General features: G+C 50.8%; 2 protein-coding genes across 2 annotated transcripts in view; one reads left to right on the forward strand and one right to left on the reverse strand.

Moving 5' to 3' along the window:
- Window positions 1-9450: 9450 nt before the first annotated feature.
- Window positions 9451-12275, forward strand: Hyi (hydroxypyruvate isomerase (putative)). Its single transcript, XM_059254848.1, has 8 exons — window positions 9451-9665; window positions 9737-9848; window positions 11096-11210; window positions 11394-11472; window positions 11561-11610; window positions 11708-11777; window positions 11878-12012; window positions 12111-12275. The coding sequence occupies exons 1-8, from the start codon at window positions 9467-9469 to the stop codon at window positions 12182-12184; spliced, it is 834 nt and encodes a 277-aa protein (XP_059110831.1). The 5' UTR covers window positions 9451-9466; the 3' UTR covers window positions 12185-12275.
- Szt2 (SZT2 subunit of KICSTOR complex) overlaps window positions 12268-21640 on the reverse strand; it is a 45856-nt gene continuing 36483 nt past the window's right edge. Inside the window, exons 59-72 of the mRNA XM_059254849.1 lie at window positions 21338-21605; window positions 21145-21224; window positions 20934-21059; window positions 20631-20830; window positions 18622-18712; window positions 18341-18421; window positions 18188-18262; window positions 15787-16000; window positions 15288-15441; window positions 15011-15133; window positions 14496-14901; window positions 14255-14371; window positions 13203-13271; window positions 12268-13054 (exon numbers count right to left, since the gene is read on the reverse strand). Coding sequence (XP_059110832.1) covers window positions 12911-13054; window positions 13203-13271; window positions 14255-14371; window positions 14496-14901; window positions 15011-15133; window positions 15288-15441; window positions 15787-16000; window positions 18188-18262; window positions 18341-18421; window positions 18622-18712; window positions 20631-20830; window positions 20934-21059; window positions 21145-21224; window positions 21338-21605 — 2148 coding nt within the window. The 3' untranslated portion in view covers window positions 12268-12910. The remainder of the gene's footprint in view (window positions 13055-13202; window positions 13272-14254; window positions 14372-14495; window positions 14902-15010; window positions 15134-15287; window positions 15442-15786; window positions 16001-18187; window positions 18263-18340; window positions 18422-18621; window positions 18713-20630; window positions 20831-20933; window positions 21060-21144; window positions 21225-21337; window positions 21606-21640) is intronic.

Below are 21640 nucleotides of genomic sequence, written 5' to 3' on the forward strand. Positions count from 1 at the left end.
GAGCTGGCTCAGTCAGCAAAGTGGGTTTGGATCCCCAGCATCCACATAAAAGTTAGAGGGTCTATAGTTTCAGGGCTTGGGAGATGGAGACAGGAAGATCCCTGGGGTCTGCTAGCCACTTACTCTAGAAGAATCTATGAGATACAGGTTTAGCAAGAGACTCTGTCTCGAAATATAAGATGGAGGGGCTGGACAGATGGCTCAGTGATTAAGAGCACTGGCTGTTCTTCCAGAGGGTCAAGTTTGATTCCTCATGTGACAAGTCACAACCATCTGTAATCTAGTTACAGGGGATCTAATCAGGCCTGCAAGTGGTGCACAGTCATACCTGCAGGCAAAACACCCATACACACAAAATTAAAATAATTTAATAGAAGACTAACAAGCCAGGCGTGTTGGCACATACCCCTTTAATTCCAGCACTCAGGAAGCAGAAGCAGATGGATCTCTGAGTTCTAGGCCAGCCTGGTCTGCAGAGTGAGTTCCAGGACAGCCTGGGCTACACAGAGAAACCTGTCTCAACACCAAAGGAACAAAAAACCAAAGTGACTTGAAAACATTATACCTGTATCCTATTTTAAAACATACGTGCATGGGGTGGTGTGTGTGTGTGGGGGGGGGTGGTGGTGGTGGTATAGCTGGGTTTAGAGTTTGCATGATGACATGCAATTAGTCGACATTCCATTAAGCTGCCAAGAGCCTTTGTTTGTTATTAAGCATGCATATGCAAGAGAGGGAAAGAAGGGCTTCTGGATGCGATCCAGCCACTCAGTAAGAGGTTAGAAAGGAAGGATAAAGGACCAGTTACAGGAGCCCCCTTTGAAAGAGGCACGCATGTAACAGGGAACAGCAAATATTGTAATATTCTTCCGAGAATATAGATAATTGCTTATGCAAGTGCAAATTTTGTAAAGTGATTCAATTCTGTTTTGTATAATGATGCTATTATTCAATGTATGGTGCATGTGAGATTATTCTGTTTAAATGTGCTGACATTTTAGTTACAGGGTCCCAAATGTAGATGTATCATGGATATTCCTGTATAAATGCTTGGGTACAATAGGAGGCTATGGAAGAAAAATTTTACCCAAGATTTCCACTCCTTTTTGACGCTGTTACAAGCTGTCATGTATCCGTGTGATATGGACTATTACTGGTAAAATTGAGTATAGTCAGAAAGTTAAATTCTGAAGAGTTAGAAATATGAGGCTCAATGGTTCAAAAAAAATAATAGCAGAGTGACACTTGAATGGGGATATTCTTAAATGGAGGCAGCTATAACTGAATACATGGCCGAGTATGGAAATATATAGCGTGATGTATAGGCTCTGATTTGAGCATATTGTATAAAATGATAGGAAACTAACAGTTCAGAAAAAGAAAGTTGAAGAGAGATGAAAATGTTCTTGTACAGGGCAAGATAATAAAGCACTTAATGAGGAGAGTGAACTAAAAACACTGGTGTAATCTATGACTGTGAAAGACAAAGATCTCCTGTTAGACACTGGAATCTTTACATCACTCTTGGTCACCCAAGTGGAACTACTAGTTATGTGAATTATACAGATTCATGAAATGATGTAAATCCGTAAACCCAGTGCCCCAAGGTTAGATCTTTACATTGTCAAAGTTATCTTCTGATTGCTATAATAAGACACCACGACCAGGCGACAGATAGAAGAAAGAGTTTATTTGGGGCTTACAGTTTCGGAAGGTGAGTTCATGACCATCATAATGAGGAGCAAGGCAGCAGGCAGGCAGGTGTGGCTCTGGAGCAGTAGCTGAGAGCTTACATCTTGAGCCACAAGTGTAGGGCAGAGGGGCACTGGGAACAGCTTGAATCTTTTGAAGCCTCAAAGCCAGTCCCCAGGGACATACCTCCTCCTCTAAGGCCACACTTCCCAATCCTTCCCAAACACTTCCACCGACTGGGGACCAAGTATTCAAATCTGTGAGCCTCTGAGGGCCATTCTCATTCAAACCACCACCCCATTGCTCTTTACCGAGGGACTCAAAGGTTTATTGACGTGCACAGGGCTGGAGGCTGGGAGCGGGAACATCACGTTAGTTCTGGGACATCTTGATTTCTGGAAAGAGTTAAGAGAGGACAAGGCAGGTAGGCTGGTTGATTCCCTAACAGAGGCTCTGAGGGACAGATGCAGTACTTCGCTTTGCTTTGCTTTGCCTCTGCCCTCTGACGTCAGCACTAGTTTCCTGGGCTGACTGTCTCCACGAGCGTGATTTTTCTAAGGAGAAAGGAAAGGAGGAAACAGGTTTGGGTGGGGAACCTACATCTCTAACAGATATTATATGGGTCCAGCACAGGCCAGGAGACTTTTACTGTGGCCCCTATTCAAGCCTTCAGGTGGGGAAAAAATGAAAGGGACCACCGGGCGGTGGTGGCGCATGCCTTTAATCCCAGCACTCGGGAGGCAGAGCCAGGCGGATCTCTGTGAGTTCGAGGCCGGCCTGGGCTACCAAGTGAGTTCCAGGAAAGGCGCAAAGCTACACAGAGAAACCCTGTCTCAAAAAAAAAAAAAAAAAAAAAGGACCGACAGTAGTTCCCCACACGAGGGAACTAGTCCCAGATCAAGTTCCTCTGCTAGTTAGCAATTGCTGCTAACAAATTATTCCCAAACTCAGAGCCAACGAGCTTCTCTGGGTCAGGAAACCAGGTGTGGTTTAGCTGGCTTTCTCCCACTCAGTAGAACAAGGTTCTACTCCAGCCATTGGCCCCTGGGGGAGGATCTGTTTCTGGGCTCGTCCTTGTGGCTCCTGGTCAGCCTCAGACCCTTGCCAGCCTTGGGCCAGTGTATCTGTTGGGACTGGGTCATGATTGTATTTTATGTGTCTCCCAAAGGCCCATGAGGTATATACTTGGTACCAGATTGGCTCTGTTAGAAGGCAGGGGAATCGCTAATGTCTTCAGACATTGGGGAGTGTAGGACCCCCAACTCCTCTTTTTCATTTTGTCCACCAGATGTGCTGCTTGTCACAAGCCCTAAGTATCAGGCACAATCAAGGATCACAGCCTCAGAAATCATGAACTAAAATAAGTCCTCTTTGTGTGTGTGTGTGTGTGTGTGTGTGTGTGTGTGTGTGTGTGTGTATGTCTCTGTGTGTGTATGTGTGTGTTTATGGTGTGTCTCTGTGTGTGTGTGTGTGTGTGTGTGTGTGTGTGTGTGTTTTGTTTTATTTTTGGGGACAGGGTCTCACTGTATAGTTCTGGTTGGCCTGGAACTCTATGTAAACCAGGCTGGCCTCAAACCCACGGGGATCCGCCTGCCTCTGTCCCCACCCCCCACCCACCCCCACCCCCCACCCCCCCCCACCCCCGCCCCAGTGCTGAGATTAAAGGTGTGTGCCACCACTGCTCGGCTTCCTTTTTCTTTGTAAATTGGTTAGCTCGGGTAAGGAAAGCTAACACAGACTGATGAATTAATTAGCATAGCTTCGATGGCTTTAACAACAGGTATTTCTTAGAGTTCTGCAGTCTGGTAAGTCAGAGACCCAGGTTCCTGGGGAGGACTCTCTTTTTTGCCTTGCAAATGGCTGCCTCACTTGATGCAGAGAGAGAAAACCATTCTTGTCCCATGGCGCCTCTTCTTATAAGTACACTAACACCATCTTGGAATCTTACTTTCATAATCTTATCTATATCTAATTATCTCCCAAAGTCCCCAGTTCTAAATGCCATCATGTTGGAAAGTAAGAGCTTGTAATGATTAATCTTAGTTATCATCTTGATCGCATTGAGAGATAGTGTAGGTCATTAGGAAAACACACCCTGGGTGTGTCTTCTAGGGCATTTCCAGAGATGATTAGGTCACCAGGTTTAATCCGAGGACAGATTCTAAACTTGAATATGAACTGTGAGAGGTGGGGCCTAGTTGGAGGAAACAGACTGCTGGACTGTGGGTTTGAAGGATACATAAAACCTCACCCTTTCATTTATTTATTTGTTTGTTTGTTTTGAGACAGGGTTTCTCTGTAGTCCTGACTGTCCTGGAACTGGCTCTGTAGCCCAGGCTGGCCTTGAACTCAGAGATCTGCCTGCCTCTGCCTCCTGAGTGCTGGGATTAAAGGCGTGCACTCCACATACACCTCTCCCCTCTTAAGCCTCTCTGCTTCTTGGCTTCTGGGAGGTGAGTAGCCCCTGTTCTGAGCCTGTGGTGATATCCTGTCTTGCCTCTAACCTAAAGCAATGCTTCCGATTAATTTTAGATTGAAACCTTTGAAGCCATGAGAATAAATAAGTCTTGTCCCTTTTTTATTGTTTTTCTCAGGTATTTGTCACAACGGTAAAATGTCTGACTGACACAGAACTTCAGCATGTGAAAGGGTGGGGGGTGGGTGACATATTTTGTCATAATAAGCACAGATGTCAGAGTTTCTAACATGTAGGTTTTTCTGCAGGGCCCTTTACAACATGGTACCTTCCTAAGAACAGGTGAGCAAGACACCCAAGACAGAAGCCACAGCTTTTTTTTTTGCGGGGGTGGGGGGGTGGGGGGGGTGGGGGGTGGGGGTTCAAGACAGGGTTTCTCCATGTAGTTTTGGTGCCTGTCCTAGATCTTGCTCTGTAGACCAGGCTGGCCTCAAACTCACAGAGATCTGACTGGCTCTGCCTCCTAAGTGCTGGAATTAAAGGTATGTGCCACCACCACCCGGCCAACCATCTAATTTTTTGCAAGTGAGTCACATATTCAAGAGGAAAGGGGTATCCAGGCATCTGAGTACCAGTAGGCACAGATCACCAGGGACCATACCATAGGATGCTTACTATAGCATCTGAGCAGATAATACACCAAAAGGCCACCCTATACTGAGCAGTGACTATCTCAAAAACCATAAGCATAGCCCAAACTATACAAAAATGTTGCAGGTTAGAGACTGCAGCAAAACCTTGAGATTCTGATGATCCCACAATGAAAATGTTAACATAGAATGCGCTAGCGAGTGGTAGGCATGCATGCAGAAGGTTTTAAAGTTCTGTTTTTATTAAATATGAAATAGATACACAAAATGGGTGCCTATAAAACATATGTAAGTGATAAAGAAGCATGATATAATTAGCAAGGGGTGACAATGACTTTCTAGGTCTCTCCCCCACCCCCCAGCACAGCCATGCTGTGTTTTGTGGTCGCTACTCATGTTATTTTTTGAAACAGAAATGTTTGTATCTCCTCACGTGATATTGGTTTTTCCCTGCCTTGTATACATGGAAGCAGGGCTGCTGAGGTGGCTTAGTGGGTAAGGTGCTTCGCTGCACTAACCCGGTGACCTGAGTTCAAACCCAGGATCCCATGACAGAAGAAGGGAATCAAGTTTGGGTCCCAGCACCCATGTCCTGTTCCAGGGAATCTGACACCACAGGCACCCACACTCATACTCACAGACCCACACTCGCACTCACACACATACCCACACTCACATGTACACACCTACACACTGACACACACATAAATCAAATAAAATATTCAAAAGAATAAGACCAGAAGCATACTGTGCACATTTCTCTCAAAATTATGTTTCTGGGGGTTTTATACCATCACATTAGTGTTTACAGTTTGAGCTAAATCTCAGCTCCTCAGCTCCACCAAACTCCACATTGTGCTAGTACAAGAGCAAGCTCAGGGCTGGAGAGAGGGCTCAGAGGTTAAGAGCACTGACTGTTCTTCCAGAGGTCCTGAGTTCAATTCCCAGCATCCACACGGTGACTCACAACCATCTGTAATGAGATCTGGTGCCCTCTTCTGGTCTGCAGGCATACATAATTAATAAATAAATAAATCTTTTTTTTAAAAAAAGAGCAAACTCAGTATTTCATTTGAGCCACCTCTCTGTGTGACACTGTGTGACCGTGCTACAATTCATCTACATGTGTCTACACTGTGTGACCGTGCTACAATTCATCTACATGTGTCTACACAGTGTGACTGTGCTACAAGTCTACATGTGTCTACACTGTGTGACTGTGCTACAACTCATCTACACGTGTCTACATGGTGTGACCGTGCTACAACTCATCTACATGTCTCGATGGACATATGGCTCGTTTCATCCTTGTGCTATGTAAACATGCTGCTGTGAACATCATGGGGCTGTTCCTGCCACACTTGTGCAAATGTTTCTTCAGGGAACACACCTGGAAGAAGAACGTTGGATCAAGGGCATGTGGCTTTAGGAGATCATGCCAAATTGTTCCAAAGTGGTTAGAGTGATTTACGTTTCCACCAACAGCGGGGAAGCACCCCAGTTGTCTGACTTTCAATTTCGCCAATCCGGATGGCATCAGATGGAATTTCACCGTGGGTTTGATTTGTACTGTACGTGGGCTTGTGAATGTCTCAGTACCGCACTGGCAGAAACTATCACGTGACCAGACGAGACTCTGAACTCTGAACTCTACACTCGGGTTTTAGCTGTCATCCATTAACATTTACAGGTTGTTGATACCGCAATGAAACATTCCTGTGCAAATTCTCTGGGTAAAAGTTAAACACAGTCGAAACTTGAAATAATAATTTAGTACAAGCCCCGTGTTGCCGAATGCTAGAAACTGTAGACGATCAAGTTATGAGTGAAGAAAGTAGTTTGTAGGCTGGGACGTAGTTCAGTGGGAAAGCATTGCTCCACGTATAGTTGCCTGGGCTCAATCACTACTAGCATGGGAAAAAAGAGAATGATTTTCATGGACATTATGCCATTATCTATTTATTTTAGTGAAAGTCATAAGGGAATTGAGAGAAAAAGGGAGTCCTGTCCATCTAGTTCATACACCCTGTCTGCCGCCATAAAGGACTAGGAAAGAGGGTGCGGATCACTGTGGGTCCGAGCATTTTGTCCCTGATTCAGAACTTGGGACGCAGGGGTGCTATTAGGATTTAAGTAGAATTACCTTGGTACAGGTGAGGGATTTACAGCGAGGAGTTAATCAAGGAATTTCTTCCCTAAGACGTCACTCTGGATTGTAAACCTGCCGATTGATTAAAAAACTAAACCGGGACCTGTCCTTAGTGCATGAGCTGGCTGTTTGGAACCTGGGGTTTATGCAGGGACACTTCGCTCAGCCTGGGAGGAGGGGACTGGACCTGCCTGGACTGAATCTACCAGGTTGAACTGAATCCCCAGGGGAGTCTTTGCCCTGGAGGAGATGGGAACGGGCTGGGGGGGAGGCGGGGATGGGGCGGAAGGGGGAGGACAGGGGAATCCATGGCTGATATGTAAAATTAAATTAAATTATAAAGTAAAAAAAAAAAATAAAATCATTAAAATTAAAAACAAAAACTAAAACTAAAACTAAACTTAGTAAAGAGGTCACAACTTCATTGTGCTCAAGCCAAGAAACATGCTCCAGAGTAAGCCAAAGGTCCAAGAGAAAATTCAACGGCAAATGGGCAAGAAGTCAGGCGAGCTGGTGGGTCTGTCCTTGAGGCAGAGCTGCAGGAGTATAACCTCCAAGCACGTGGCTTAAGGCTGAGAAGAGACTGGACCCCATGTCTGTGTGGGCTAGACTCGAGATGAGGCTGAGCAGGACAGTGGGAGCTGGCTGGGTGCACTTGGAGCTCTCAGAAAGGAGGCTGAGATGAATTCTACTTACGGGGGATATGTGGTATAAATTTACGTTTTTTTTTAATTGTTGTTGTTGTTGTTTTTTTTGTTTGTTTGTTTTTTTCGAGACAGGGTTTCTCTGCGTAGCTTTGCGCCTTTCCTGGAACTCACTCTGTAGACCAGGCTGACCTCGAACTCACAGAGATCCGCCTGGCTCTGCCTCCCCAGTGCTGGGATTAAAGGCGTGTGCCACCACTGCCCGGCTAAATTTACGTTTTAAAACTACTTTCTTTCTCTCAGACAAGGTCTTGCTATGTTGCTCAGGCTGGCTTTGAACTCACAGTGCACCCTGTGCTAGTCTCCCAAGTATTGGGGATTATAGGTGCACACGATCCTTATAAATTTACCCTTTCAGAAAGCACTCTAGAGTAACTATCAAGAATTTAAGGGGGGTGGGGGCTGGAGAGATGACTCAGAGGTTAGAGCACTGGCTGCTCTTTTAGAGGTCCTGAATTAAATTACCAGCAACCACACAGTAGCTCATAAACATCTGTAATGAGATCTGGTGCCTTCTTCTGGCCTGCAGGGACACATACAGGCAGAACACTGTATACATAATAAACAAATAAATCTTTAAAAAAGAAAAAAAGAATTTAAAGGGGGTGGGGGAAGATGTGCACTTCCACGGGACCCAAGTCTAGTTCCCAGCACCTACTTAGCAGCTAATTCCAGGAGATCCGATGCCCTCTTCTGGCTTCCGTCGGTACTGCATGAATGTAGTGCACAGATATACAAACAGGCAAAACATCCACACATAAAATAAATTTAAAAAAAGAATTTAAGCGTGTTTCCATTTATGGACTATATAATTCTGTGTGGCCAGTAAGTTGGGTTTCTGTTGATGAAAGGAGATTTGTTCAAATTGTTTCAAGAAACACAGGAGGCTTTGCAGGTAAGGTAGCATCCCAGCCAGGCAAAGGCCCCAGCTGTGGAGCAACTGCCCCGGACAGCAGGTTCTCCCGAGGCCTTTACTTAAGGACTCCGTTACACTCTTCTGATCTCTGTTTCACATATTTTTTTTTTTTTTTAATTTATTAAGTATCCACATACCCAGTCATCTGGCAAACCCAAGTCCAGATAAGGGGACCTTGATTGGCTAGGTTGGCTGCCCTTGGAGATCCTCCGTGACCCAATCAGCGGAGGCGGAGACCGCCCGCCCCCAGCTGCTTACCGCCGTTACCCTGGTACAGCAGTTACTTTTACGGACAAACATCCAGAACTGGCAAGCACTGTGAAGGACATCGTTAAAAAGGGAATCCAAGAAAAAGATGGGGACCCAGAGGTGCTTTAAAATGCTCCTACAGTCCGCGTGCGCTCGCACACACACCCCATCCACAGCGACATGATGATAATTATGGGTTGTCTAAGTGTGCAGCGCAACAATAAGCAGCGATTGGCATGACTTTGAAGAGTACTGAAGAACACGGGGGAATGCTAATAGACGTCATTTGAAAAAAGATAGGCTATAAAACTATATACAACATGATCCGAATTTTCTGAGAAAAAAAAATTGCTCATTTTGTGTTTAGTCTGTAAGGGAAAACCAATGGGCTGGCGGTGTGGTAGCTGCTGGTATAAAGATCTGAGTGTGGTCGGGGTAGACTTGTAATCCCATATACTGAGGCTGAGGCAGGAGGATGGCGGCGGGAGTCCTGGGCCAGCATTTGTGACATTGTGAGACTCTGACTCAAAGCTATTTGCTCACAGCTTTCGGACGTTACTTAATGAAAAGCTGCCTCCTTTTCACCAGGGCTTCCAGGGCGGTCACGGCCGGGGCGGCCTCGCTCCGCCCCTCGCCGGTCGCCCCGCTTCCTGACCCGAGGCCGCGCCCTCGCCACCGCCTTCCGCCCACATGGCTCCGCTGCGCTTCTCGGCCAACGTTTCCTGGCTGTTCCCGGAGCTCCCCGGGCTCCCTGAGCGGCTGCAGGCCGCGGGCCGTGCGGGCTTCGAGGCGGCCGAGGTGGCCTGGCCGTACGCCGAGCCGCCCCAGGCGCTGGCGAGCGCCGCCCGGGCCGCGGGGCTGCGGCTGGTGCTCATCAACACGCCGCGGGGTGCGCACCGGGGCGGGGAGCGGCAGGGCTGCGGGGAGCCAAGCCCGTGCTGACGCTGGTTCTCTCCGCAGGAGACCAAGAGAAGGGGGAGATGGGGCTGGGGGCCGTCCCCGGGAGACAGGCGGCCTTCCGAGAGGGGCTGGAGCAGGCTGTGCTGTACGCCAAGGCTCTGGGATGCCCCAGGTACCCTGCCCTGCCCTCCCTTGACCGTGGGGCCGGGTCGAGAGAAGCTCGGAGCGGAGACACCGCTTTGGAGACTTTGTATTTCTTCTGTTAGTGTCATTCTGTCTGCCATGTTTCCAGCTCATCTCATACCGGGATCCCATGATGGGTGTTGGGGTCTGATGAGGGATTTTAACAAGGACGAGAAAGCTGGGAGCTGGGTGGGGGTGGGGGTGGTGGGAGGCGGGCAGGGCGGGCACCTAACCCTGACTAGAAGAAAGCTGTTTGCAGATAGTGATGCAGGAATTAATCTGGCAGGCCCACACATCCACTTTATAGGGAGAGCCACGCTCTGAATTAATCTGGCAGGCCCACACATCCACTTTATAGGGAGGGCCACGCTCTTCAGGCAAGGAGGCTGTCTGGGCCAGAGGAAGGTTGTGTCCATTTGAGTTAATGAGGCCAGGGGTGGTGAACACTGAGTTCCAAGGGTCTGAACGCCTGCAGGGCCTGCGAGAATTTGGATGTTGCTGAGATGAGGAGGTGCTGTGATGCAGTCTCAAAGTGGGATTAAAGGATCAGGAGTCAATCCCAGAGGTCAATTAGTGCTGGGAAGCCACCGGCGGCAAGAGGCTTATGATTGGTCAGCAGTAGGGGCAGAAAGCATTTGGGAAGAGGCTAAGAGGTAATGAGAAGAAGCAGCGTTAAGCAACATGGACTGTCTAGAAAGGGCAAGGGTCAAAATCACTTTTAAAAGGCGAGCCTCAGGGCTGGAGAGATGGCTCAGAAGTTAACACTTGTTGCTCTTGCAGAGGACCTGGGCTGGGTTTCCAGTGCCCACATGGCGGCTCACAACCGTCTGTAAATGCAGCAACGGTAATCCAGTAACACCTTCTGACCTCCAGGGGCACCAGGCACACGCATGGTACACATAGACACATGCAGGCAAAAAACTCATACACAAATACATTTTTAAAATCTGAAAACAAAACAGTGAGCCTCAAGCATGCTTAATGAGCTGAGCAGGAACAGGGACAGGAGAGGTTCAGAGTCCAGGAGGGAATAAGTGATAGGCAGAGGCCCTGATGGCGACCTGCCTTGGACTGACACATAAGTGTGGGAGACTACTGGGATGCCTGGGCATCATGCCTCAGATGGTCTGAACAGAAGATCTGGGAAGTTGGGGTGAGGCTGGTATAGTTCAGAGGACATCTAGAAGATGCATAGGGGATTGAGGGCATGAGCTCTCCCCACCACCTTCTCTACAGGATCCACCTGATGGCTGGCCGAGTACCCCACGGGGCTGACCGAGCTGCAGTCAAGGGTGAGATGGAAACAGTTTTTCTGGAGAACCTGAGGCATGCAGCTGGGGTTTTGGCTCAGGTAAGAGGTGGAAACACATAGCTGATGTGTGTGTTGGGGAGAGATGGGGTACATAGTCGAGACAGTGGATGAAGGACAAAGCTGAGCAAGGGCACAGGTCAGAGGAACAGATGAGGTTGCTGACCAGTGACAGACTGGGACAGATGTGGGGAGGAACTCTGACAGCCTCCAACATGGTTCTAGGAGAACCTCGTGGGACTGCTGGAGCCCATTAACACCCGCATCACGGACCCCCAGTACTTCCTGGATACACCCCAGCAGGGTAGGACTCTAGTCCTATGCCACCTCCTACCCCTCTTTAATTCACATGTTCTAAAGCCTCATGGCTTGCTCCCTGGCTTTCCCCCCAGCGGCAGCCATCTTGCAGAAGGTCGGGAGACCAAATCTTCAGTTGCAAATGGTGAGTGGAAGACCGGTGCCTCTTCAGGTCATGTCTTCCAGTCTGGGGAGAACTGTGGAGGACACCCAAGGGTTCTGACTGGCATTCTCTTCCCTAGGACATATTCCACTGGCAGATCATGGATGGGAATCTGACAGGAAACATCAGGGAGTTCCTGCCCATTGTTGGTGAGGGCTCCCCCTCCCAAGCTCCTCCCCGGCTGATGCTGTGTCTTATGCTTGCTTCCCTTTCCAGCCCTGTCCCATCTCTCTCCTCATCTGTCCCCAGGGCATGTGCAGGTGGCACAGGTCCCGGACCGAGGGGAGCCAGGCAGCTCTGGAGAGCTGGACTTCTCTTACCTGTTCCAGCTGCTAGAAGATGAAGGCTACCAAGGGTTTGTGGGCTGCGAGTATCGGCCTCGAGGTGAGGCTTTGGGAAGGGGACAGTGGAGGGACGGAGGTTGGACAGGGGCTGTCCTTTCCCTTATGGGTTGAGATGGCATTGTCTCTCTTTTACTGCAGGAGACACGGTGGAGGGTCTGAGTTGGCTACGTTCATACTGGGACAGACAGGGCCACCCACGGACTGGCCAGTAAGGTTCTACAGAGCACCTGGATGCTGCTCTGGGGCAGCGGACGAGTGTCCTGAGGCTCCTCCTCTGAATTAAAGACACACTGAGTGTTTTCATATGTGTGTATTACAGGGGTGGGGGACACATAGTGTCTAATGCTTCAGTGTCTCTGAGTTAATTCCCTCCTACTGAGAAGGGACACACAGCTCAAGCTCAAATCCTCCAGTTGGTGCCAGGGTTACTCTGGCTACAGAGAGCTTCTGAGCCCTCCTTCTTACCTACAGACAGGAATCAAAGGTCCCCTGGGGGGTGGGGTGGCAAACACTGGTCACAGGCGCTTGAGAGCAGGGCCAAGATTAGAACCAGTGTTGCAAGAGTAATGTTCAACAGTGATAGCCAAGTGGGAACAAAGACCAGAGGGTCAAGGATGCAGGTGGCACAGTGACAAGCTGTGAGTCAGGTCACCAGCAGAGCTCTAGGGCGAGTGCTTGCCAGTTCATCTGAGGCTTCCTGGGACTCCCCCAGCTGGGCAGGAAGGAGGCCTCTTCTTCTGGATGGGCCTAAAGTGAGTCCAGGCTGTTCAGCAGCTGTGTTTGGGGAGGGCAGTCCCTGTTGCCAGACCGTAGCAGCAGTTCCCCAGACACATTCAAATCCCTGGTGTCACTCTGTGTCTGAGGACTTGGGGTTCATTGCCTCAAATGGGCAAGCTTATAGATCCACAATTCAACCAATGACGTCGAGGGCCACCATCTCAGAGGAGGCGGGTCCAGAGAGTGAAACAGGCAGTGTTGATGACAGACTCCAAGTGGTGGTAGGTAGAGACCAGCTGGGCGGGGGGGCTCTCGCTGTCCTGGGGCTGCACCGGGAAGGGTTCTCGGAAAACCACCGTCAGAGACTGTGGGGAAAGAGAGGTGGGATGGTGAGAGGGCACGCGGGAAGGACAGAGAGCTGGCGGCTGAAGGGCGGGCGGCAGCCCGCTCTGAGAAGGCTGAGGGGAGTACTTGGGTACAGCCTCCAGGAAGTCCCTCGTCCTTTGTCCTCACCGTCTTTCCCAAGTGTGAGTCCAGAAACACTAACACGAAACAGTCGGTGAACTTCTGATTCAGCACAACCTGAAGCAACAGATAGAAGAGGGAGTGAGGCTGGTCTGAGCCGCGTGGGTGTGTACCCTCCTGCAGGGCTGCTCACAGAGGCAGGAGGGTGAGGCCTCCTTTTGTCACATGCTGATCCTATCTGCGAGCCTGGGTCACTCAGGATGGTGTTGCCACACTGGGCCTCAACCTGTCTGTCGGAGCCCTGTCACAATCTTCTAGAGGACATGGCAGGGAAGCCAGTCAATGAAGCGCAGTTCTAGACCTTTGGCATGACCCCTCCAGCCAGTTCCAGGTCTCCTATCGCCTCCTGACGTCAGCTGCTTCCGAGCACTCAGCTCTGGATCTACCATTGGGTGATTGCTCCTTGGGGCTTCTGTACCACCTACTAATCTCTCTCTTGATCCCAGATGTCCACATTCCTCAGGATGAGCCTCAACCTGCCCCAAGAGCTCATCACCCTCCTCTGTCCCGCTCCAGCTCTAGTGTTCCCATCACTGGTACCCCATGCCTCTTTGTTGCCCTGCTGTAGCCCTGGCTTCTCTGGCTGACCTGTGGTATACCAGAGACAAATCTTGTTCCAGGCGCATCTCTACTCTCTCTAGTTTCCCATGCACATTCTCAGCCCTGGAGCTTTCTGCTTCCTGTCCATCACAGCTGGCCTTCACGTCAGCGTGCACAGACCTTCTGAGGATAGTGCTGAGACCCAGATCCCAAGACAGTGGTGGAGGGCGAGCATCTGCTGAGTGTCACATTGGAGTAGGCATCAACCCAGAGCCTTGTCCAGGATCTCAAGCCAAGGCATGGCACTTCCCAGCAATCATGCACTCAGGCTCACTACCCACTACTCAAAGGCTTTACAGGCCATCAGTGTGGTCAAACTCCAGCAAGACATCAATATAAGGCAGAGTTTGTTTGGTAAACTTGGGCTCCTGAATGGTTCTGTAGTGTAAGATGAGGATTTCTGCTGGTTTTTCTTTTACAGTGGGGCCAATGGGACTCACCAGGTATTGGGTTCCCAAGTCCGGGCTCTGAAAATGGCGGCAGCTTTGGGGGAATCGGCTCAGGAGAACCTTGATGAGGCTCTGGTACCAGGAGACCGTCATAGACAGGAAGCAGTCCTGGGGGGGGGGGCCACAACCCTGAGCCTACCACTCCAGAGTCACCCACGATGCATCCCTCCCACCCAGCCACCTAGGGAGCTGCTGGAAGCAATGCTGGCCCTTGTGGAGTCAGGTCTCTTACCAGTTGGGGGTCAATGTCTGCAATGGACTTGGCGTGGACTGCCTCCAGGAGCTCCTCCAGCTCTGCCAGGGCCAGGCGCCCCCCTAGCCTTAGCCGGTCAGGGCCTGGTGGCTCCAGCAAGAAGAGGCGCTTCCAGAGGGTATCCCGCCGGCAGTGCCCACCAGCCAACCTAACCAGCTGAGCCAGCCGTGCCCGGGCCATACCCACTTCTGTGGCCAGTGGTGGGAATAGAGGAGCTGGTCCTGGGGCCAACATAGTCCCTGATGCTTCCCCAGGGCTACCAACCAAGCTCCCAGGAGCCTCTGGCTCAGGAGGAAGCCTGGATGGTTTCCGGAATCTGCGCATGTCAGCAGTGAGTCTTGGGAAGAGTTCTCGTTGGCTGGTAAGCACCACGAAGAACTGAAGCCTGGGGAAGGGAAGGGGCAGGAGAGTGGGAGAGTGTCACAGCAACAGACTTAGGGGTAGGAGTAGAGGGCAATCTGAGAAATGGGTACATTCGCGGTAGGAGATCTGACCTCAGAACATGTCGCTCAGCTTCTCCTTGCTCCTCAAAGGGTGCAGCAGAGTGACAGACAAGCAGAGACACATCAAAGTCATCCTGATGGCGAAGTCCCTCAGGGTCCAGATAGGAGCCAGAGCTGTGTAGTTGGGGGGGGGAGATGTCAACTCCGAGACTAATGAAGCCAGTCCCAAGCCTTGTGCTCAAGAAAACACCCATCTTCCTACTCCAAGTATGGCCCCAACCTAGGCCTAGCGGGTGCGTGTTGGAAGCTGCCTCCTGGCCTTACTTACCTGTGCCATGCTGACACCAGGGCATATTCGTTATGTTCTGGGCCCCCGGGCCGGGCCATCCGCAATGGCTTCATGTGGTAAGAACTGGCGTGGTCGGCCACATAGTTGTACAGCTGGTGTGCAGCGATGAGTGGGGTGGGGAGCTCCAGGGTCCCTGTGAGGCAAGTTCCGGGAAAAACAGACACTAAGTCTGGGACAAGCAACCTGGGCTGCCGGCCAGGGGATGGGAATACTACGGTTTTGCTTCCCTGGGGAGCTCCCAAGCTCCTGTGGAATGCTGTGGAGATGGGATCAAATGCTCAGAACAGAGGGCAGGGTAACACAGGATCGAGGGCCTTAATTCTGGTATGAAACCAACCGTGAAAAACTTAAGGGACAGTCAAAGACCGAAAGCATGCACATGGTACAAGGAAAATGAGCAATTCATGGTCTTATCAAACCAGGCCTGGCCCTGGGGCTGTTTTATTTTAGCCCAACTGGCTTGCCCTTGGGCACTGACCTTGGTAAATGTGATTGCGGCCAAAGTGGGGTCCATCAGGGTGGTGGGCCAGGAAATGCTGCAGGAAGGTAGTGAGGTGGTATCCATGCCGCAGTGCCAAGTGGGCACCGAGCACGTGCTGGTGCACCAGGCGCAGGTGGAAGTCATAGCTGAAGGAGTGCACGTGCATCAGGTCACGGACCTTGTCACACTCCTCTGTGAACAGCATGGACAGCTGGGGAGGGACAGCAGGAGGTGGGCTGAGGGTGTGGGGATACAGGCTGCCCAATCCATCCTGGGCAGAGAGGAAGTTCGGCAGCGCTTCCTGTTGCTGTGGGCCCACAGAACTCCCTCAGCCAGCCAGGTTCTATGGGGAACCTTCCCCTTCCACTTGGTAATACTGTACTGTACCTCTCTGTTTCTATGGAACTGGGGCCATTTGGGCAGCTGAATTCGAGTCTGGCACAGAGTCAGCAATGAGCAGAGACTGGCTGACTGTCTACCACGTATTTACCAGTGACCATTCGGAAATGCAGAGAGCAGACACAATCCCTTGCCTTCAAGCAGCCCAGTCTAGCAGTTGGATGTGGGACAACAGACGCTATGTGGACAGAAGGGGTAATGACAAAGCACGAGAAGATACATACAGAAGATGAGGTGGAGGGCAAGGAAGGCCGGCTGTCCACCTATCAGAAGGCTTTCACCTGCCTTTCCCAAGGACAGGACACTCTTCCCTGCACTCCCTACCTACGTGCCCTCTGTCTGGAATGCCCGACACTGAGCATAACTCCTGCTCTTCACCGCAAGGCTTCCTCCGGACACCCGGAGCCAGGCCAGGGTAGGCCTCCTCTGAGGCTGTGTGACTAGCTGGCTGAATGGGCTGATGGCGGAAGGAAGACAGGAAAGAGGCGGAAGGAAGGAATAAGCCCTTCTTGATGGAGCGCTCCACATCAGTGTTAACAACGGGGTGCGCTGCTGGAATGGCAGACTCCATCTGGCCAGCCTTGGGAGCATTAGCAGTCGACAGAAAAGCAAACCAACACTCGAGGAGCCAGATTAGCTGTATGGCCTTGGTAAACCAGTCTCTCTAGGCTTCAGCATCCTGACCTACCTTGGAGATAATGCACAGATCCCAATCAGGGGCCGTGTGACGAACCGAAACAGACCAGGGTGAGATCAGCGTACAGAAACCAGATTTCAACCAAGTCTGCCACTGACGAGCTGTGCGTCCAGGACAAAAGTTCTCAATTTCTGCGGCCTTCAGGCTCACCACCTGCCTAGGAGTAAACTACTTCTTTTCTCTCCTACACGGAGTGGGCAGTTACCGAACACGGGCATCCTAAAGCAGTCTAGACACTTCTGCAGGGTCATTCTTCCCTCCCTCCCGGCCTGGGAGTCCTAGTACTCGGGTGTGGAGATAGGAGGGTAAGGAGTACAGAGTGAGCCCGGGACAGCCTGGGCTATGTTAGACCTTTCTCAAAAAACAAAAACAAAACAAAAGGGAAACCTGAGCGGGGCTAGAGATTAGAGAAGGAGGGATAGAGAGACCCAGGCAACTCTGGAAATCAGGTAATAGGCAGTCAGAGGAAGCTGGGAAGAAGCCCTCCATTCCCACAGAAAAGTATGAGTGAGGACCTGTCTAACCACAGTTTCCTTTTGAGCACTGTGGTCCAGGTAGGTTCCTGCACGTGAGGCCACTATGCCTTTCTAGGTTGTCTTATCCTGTGACCTACTGTGACCACATATCTATGCTCAATGTTCAAAGCAAAGGCAACCATCCACGGCTAGGTTTGAGTCACCCACTCCCCACACTGGAGAGGAGGTGGTCTTGACTGCACTGGGTCCCATCAGATCCTACTCTTTCAGAGGTATGCGTGAACTTACAACGAGGTATAGGCCCTGTTGTGACATTTCTGGCAACCTGAAGAGCCAAACCAAGCAAGCCAGGGCTTCAGGTTGCTGACTTCACTTGCTCCTTGACTAACTCTGCACACTCCTGATTGCTTGGCTCTCCAGGGTACCAAGGGCCTGCCTTGAGCCAGACTGGCAGGAACCTAAATAATAACTATCAAGTGCCAGTGTTGGTGTGTTGGTGACTTCACTGGCTATGCCAACTGTCCCCAGTTTGCAGCAGACCAGGTCTTGCAGGCACTGACTTGGTGTGTCACATTATACACTGTGCTGGCACAGGGCAGGACCATCTCTGTGGTCCTGAGGGCCTCTGCAGCCTTTGTGCTACAGCTGAATGTAGCTTTGGATTTGCCAGGGTCAGACAGAATGGCCCAGTCAGCACTTGGTCCATCACCAGGCTATAATGCCCACTACATGGGGCATGAACCATAGTGCCCACTATACGCTGGTGTGGCAACGAGTGTACCTGAGCTCTCTGTCCACTCCATATTACTCTGTTCCCATCACATACCTGAGAGTTGACGGCCTGTCCCATTGGTATTCGGGAACATTCCAGAGCAAACTGTTTGACACAGAAGTAACAGCCCTGAAGAGAGGGTGAGATGAGGTGAGGGGGCATGAAAGGAAGGTAGAGCTCTCCCTACTCAGTGCTCCCCATTCTTACCTGGAATGTCAGCTCCATGAGGATGATGCCCCCAGGCAGTGCCCGCTGAAGGTGGTAGGTAGTGACTAGGGTGCCAGTGCTCTGGAGAAAGGAAAAGGGGACATGTGCTGGGGGCCCATCAGTCTCGAATCAACACAGCAGAGTCCCTTAGGTTTCTGGCTTTAGTACTGATAGTCTGGGGTTAGCCAATCAGTACATTAGTCAGGGTCACTGACTTTGGGTTTGGATGGGGAAAAAACTCACATCATTGCTGATTTCACCATCATGTGACAATAAGTTACCTTAGGGCTCCCTTCAGTCTTGGCTTTAGGGCAGGAGAAGGAGCCACGGCCCTCTGTTCCAAGGACAGCCATAGCCCGTAGCCGGCTGGTGCTGCAGAGAAGGAAGAGACAGGAGGCTGAATGAAGCGGGCCAGGGGCTGAAGGTCCTGGCACCAGGCCATTTCACATGGACTTCTTTTACAGACAGGAGTCAGGTCTGAGGAAGGAAGAGCTTGCTTAGAGTTCCCCAGTAAGCATGGCTGGGGCTAGCATCCAGGTCCAAACTACAGGGCAGCTGCTGCTGTCTGGAGAGTAAGCTGTGTTAGGGTGGGTGTAGGCAGCAGTAGACCAGACATCTTTGTTACCTGGGAGAGAGGTCTGCAGAGGGAAGGAGAAGGTGAGGCATGTCTGAAATCTGATTAGCAGATGCTGCATGCCCTGAGGACAGTTCAAAGCAGTTTTCTTCTAACTGGGGAATGGCAGCCCCACTCTTCTTGCTCTTTCATTTTTCTCACTTATGTGTCGGTGTGTATCTGTTTGAGTGTATGTGACACGTCTGCACCTGCCTGTGAAGGCCAGAAGAGGGTGTCAGATCCCCCAGAGCTGGAGTTACAGGTGGTTGTAAATTGTCTGATGTGTGCTGGGAACTGAACCTGGGTCCTGTGGAAGGCAACAAAAACTCTAGCCGCTGTGCCATCTCTCCAGCCCCTTCTAGTTCTCAATTCAGAACCAAAGAGAATGAAAAGCAGGGAAGGACTTTGAAAAGCCTGAAGGAGCAGGCGAGCCCCACCTGTTGCATGAAGGAACTGAAATGCCAGGCTCGTGCTGGTAGGTGGTGGTAATGAGAGTGCCAATGCTTGAAGAAAGGGAAGGGGACACATGTTAGGGGACCACCAGCCTCGAACCAATGTGTGGGGGATTTCTGTAGGTTCCTGACCTTAATGATGTCATCTGGGACCATTAACTCAGTACACTCAGAACAGTGGCAGTTCAGTTTCTATCTACCACCTGCAGCGGGTACTGCTCGGGGTATCTTCACCAAGGAAGTGGCTTTCTGACAGAAGAAACATTCCATTTAATCCTCAAGGAAGTGCTATTAGACTTGACATCACTAAAACTGGTGAGAAAGGAATGCTTGACTTTAAATTCCGTTCTAGAAACAGTTTTCTAAAAATTAGTCTCATTGGCCACGTGAAAGCAAGACAGGTCACCAGCAGCTGTACTGAAGTCACTCAGAAAGCCCTAAGCTACATCAGGGTCCTCAGGCTTGCTATGTCTGCTCAGACCGCCATGGTCTGATCTGAATACCAGCTGAATGTGTGCGGTCAATGTTTCTGTCAGCACTCAAGAACATCGCCTCATTAAGTTGGACCAAGCACCCTTGAATGGATTATCAATGGACACACACACACACACACACACACACACACACACGTAATTAAAACCAAAAATACAGGCTCTGAATTTGGTCTAAGACAAGAAAGGTTGTTACAGAATTGACAGGCTTAGGGTTGATGGCATGTAGTGAGAGAGAACCGGCTTCTTCTAGGACCCTGGCTGTCAGTATTAGCCAGAAAGTTGAGCATGGCTAAGAACAGGCCATGGTGAGGGGTACAAGCAGGACCAGCACAGAGTGTCTTGGTGAAAACGGACCAAGGTGAAGAGGGTAACATGAAGACCAAGACGGGAGTCAACAAGACCCAGATTCAAACGCCTAGAATGTATGTGAGAGCTGCATGTGTGGCTGTATGCAGGCATGGAACAAATGAGCTGTGGGTGGGCACAGCTTGGTGAGAACGTACAGTCTGTGCGTGTGCTTGTGAATTCTACAAACTGCATGAAGTTTGTAGGGCATGCAGGAGGGCCACATGAAACATGTCTAAGGTCTTCATATGTGTGTGCCAGTGTGGTGAGCTAAGATGAACATGTACTATGCCTGAGCTGTCAAAGCATGAGCCCTAGGAAGAAAACAAGGCTGTGGGGCCTCACTCATGGTGGGTAAGTGGTTAGGGAAGGAGGACCAGATTCACCTGCGGGTAGGTGATGGGGGCCGAAGTGGTACCAGCACAAAGCCGATGCTCTGCAGATACTGCACATACTGCTGCAGGAAGGTCAAGCTGAGCTCCTTCAGCCATGGCTCCTCTCGGGCTACTGGAGGAGGAACATCCAAGGATTCGCAACTTGCGGGAACCTCTCGACCTCCAGATCCTGACTCAGGGCGATGTCGCCGCTGCAGGAGTGGAGATTAAGGCTCTTATCTACAGTCAACACTGTAGGGATGAAGTGCAGGCCACTGTTGGGGACGGGTCTCTGAGGAGAAAGCCAAAGCTTACCTGCCCCTCAGAGGGTGCAGAAGTCTCTGGGGGCCCATGCAGCCAGGCAGCTGGGTCGAAGAGCAGAGCTGTCGCACAGTAATGGACCAAGCGGGATGACTGCTTCAGGGTCTCCAACTCCCCAGCCTGGGGACACAGGGCAGTAAGCGGTGGGACAGTGGCCAAGGAAGAACCAGAGGTCTTCGTGGAGGATGCAGAGGGGGCTACTCACACTGATGGGCATGCTGGCTGGTGCAGAACGCTGCTGCCAAGTTACAAAGAGGTTCTCCATCTTCATCTGGCGCTCCAGCTCTGGGGGTGGAGGGCATCAGTGGAAGCCTTCACAGCTGACCTCCCCTGCCTTCCAATCTCCACAGAATTTTCCTTCCCCATGCCTGGCCCCCAGCCCGGCCCCCACTCCTCACCTTTCCGCTCTATCATCTTGATCTCTAAGAACTGCTGCCCATGGTAGGTGACAGGGTCTGGAGGTCTGGGCACAGGACCAACTGTGGAGCTGGGGCGAGCAGCTGTGATGTCTCTTAGGGCTTCATCAAAGGGAAATGTATCTAAGGGAAGGGGACCTCCACCACGAGAGGACCCACTCAGCCGGCCCTGTTCGCGACTCAGTGGAGGGCTTGCATTCCGGATGAGGGTCTCCACTTCCATGGTCGGCAGCAAGAATGGGTTTGGCTCCTGAGAGGGATGGAGGATCACATCCCGCTCAAGCC

Source organism: Peromyscus eremicus, chromosome 2 (assembly GCF_949786415.1).
Source record: "Peromyscus eremicus chromosome 2, PerEre_H2_v1, whole genome shotgun sequence".
Classification (NCBI taxonomy): Eukaryota; Metazoa; Chordata; class Mammalia; order Rodentia; family Cricetidae; genus Peromyscus; species Peromyscus eremicus.

What these genes read in the sequence shown, in the direction of transcription:
- Hyi (XM_059254848.1), top strand. Translation starts at nt 9,467, where the DNA reads ATGGCTCCGCTGCGCTTCTCGGCCAACGTTTCCTGGCTGTTCCCGGAG. An exon ending in CAGCTGGGGTTTTGGCTCAG is followed by an intron (nt 11,211 to 11,393) that starts GTAAGAGGTGGA and finishes ACATGGTTCTAG; the next exon opens with GAGAACCTCGTGGGACTGCT. An exon ending in CTGCGAGTATCGGCCTCGAG is followed by an intron (nt 12,013 to 12,110) that starts GTGAGGCTTTGG and finishes CTTTTACTGCAG; the next exon opens with GAGACACGGTGGAGGGTCTG.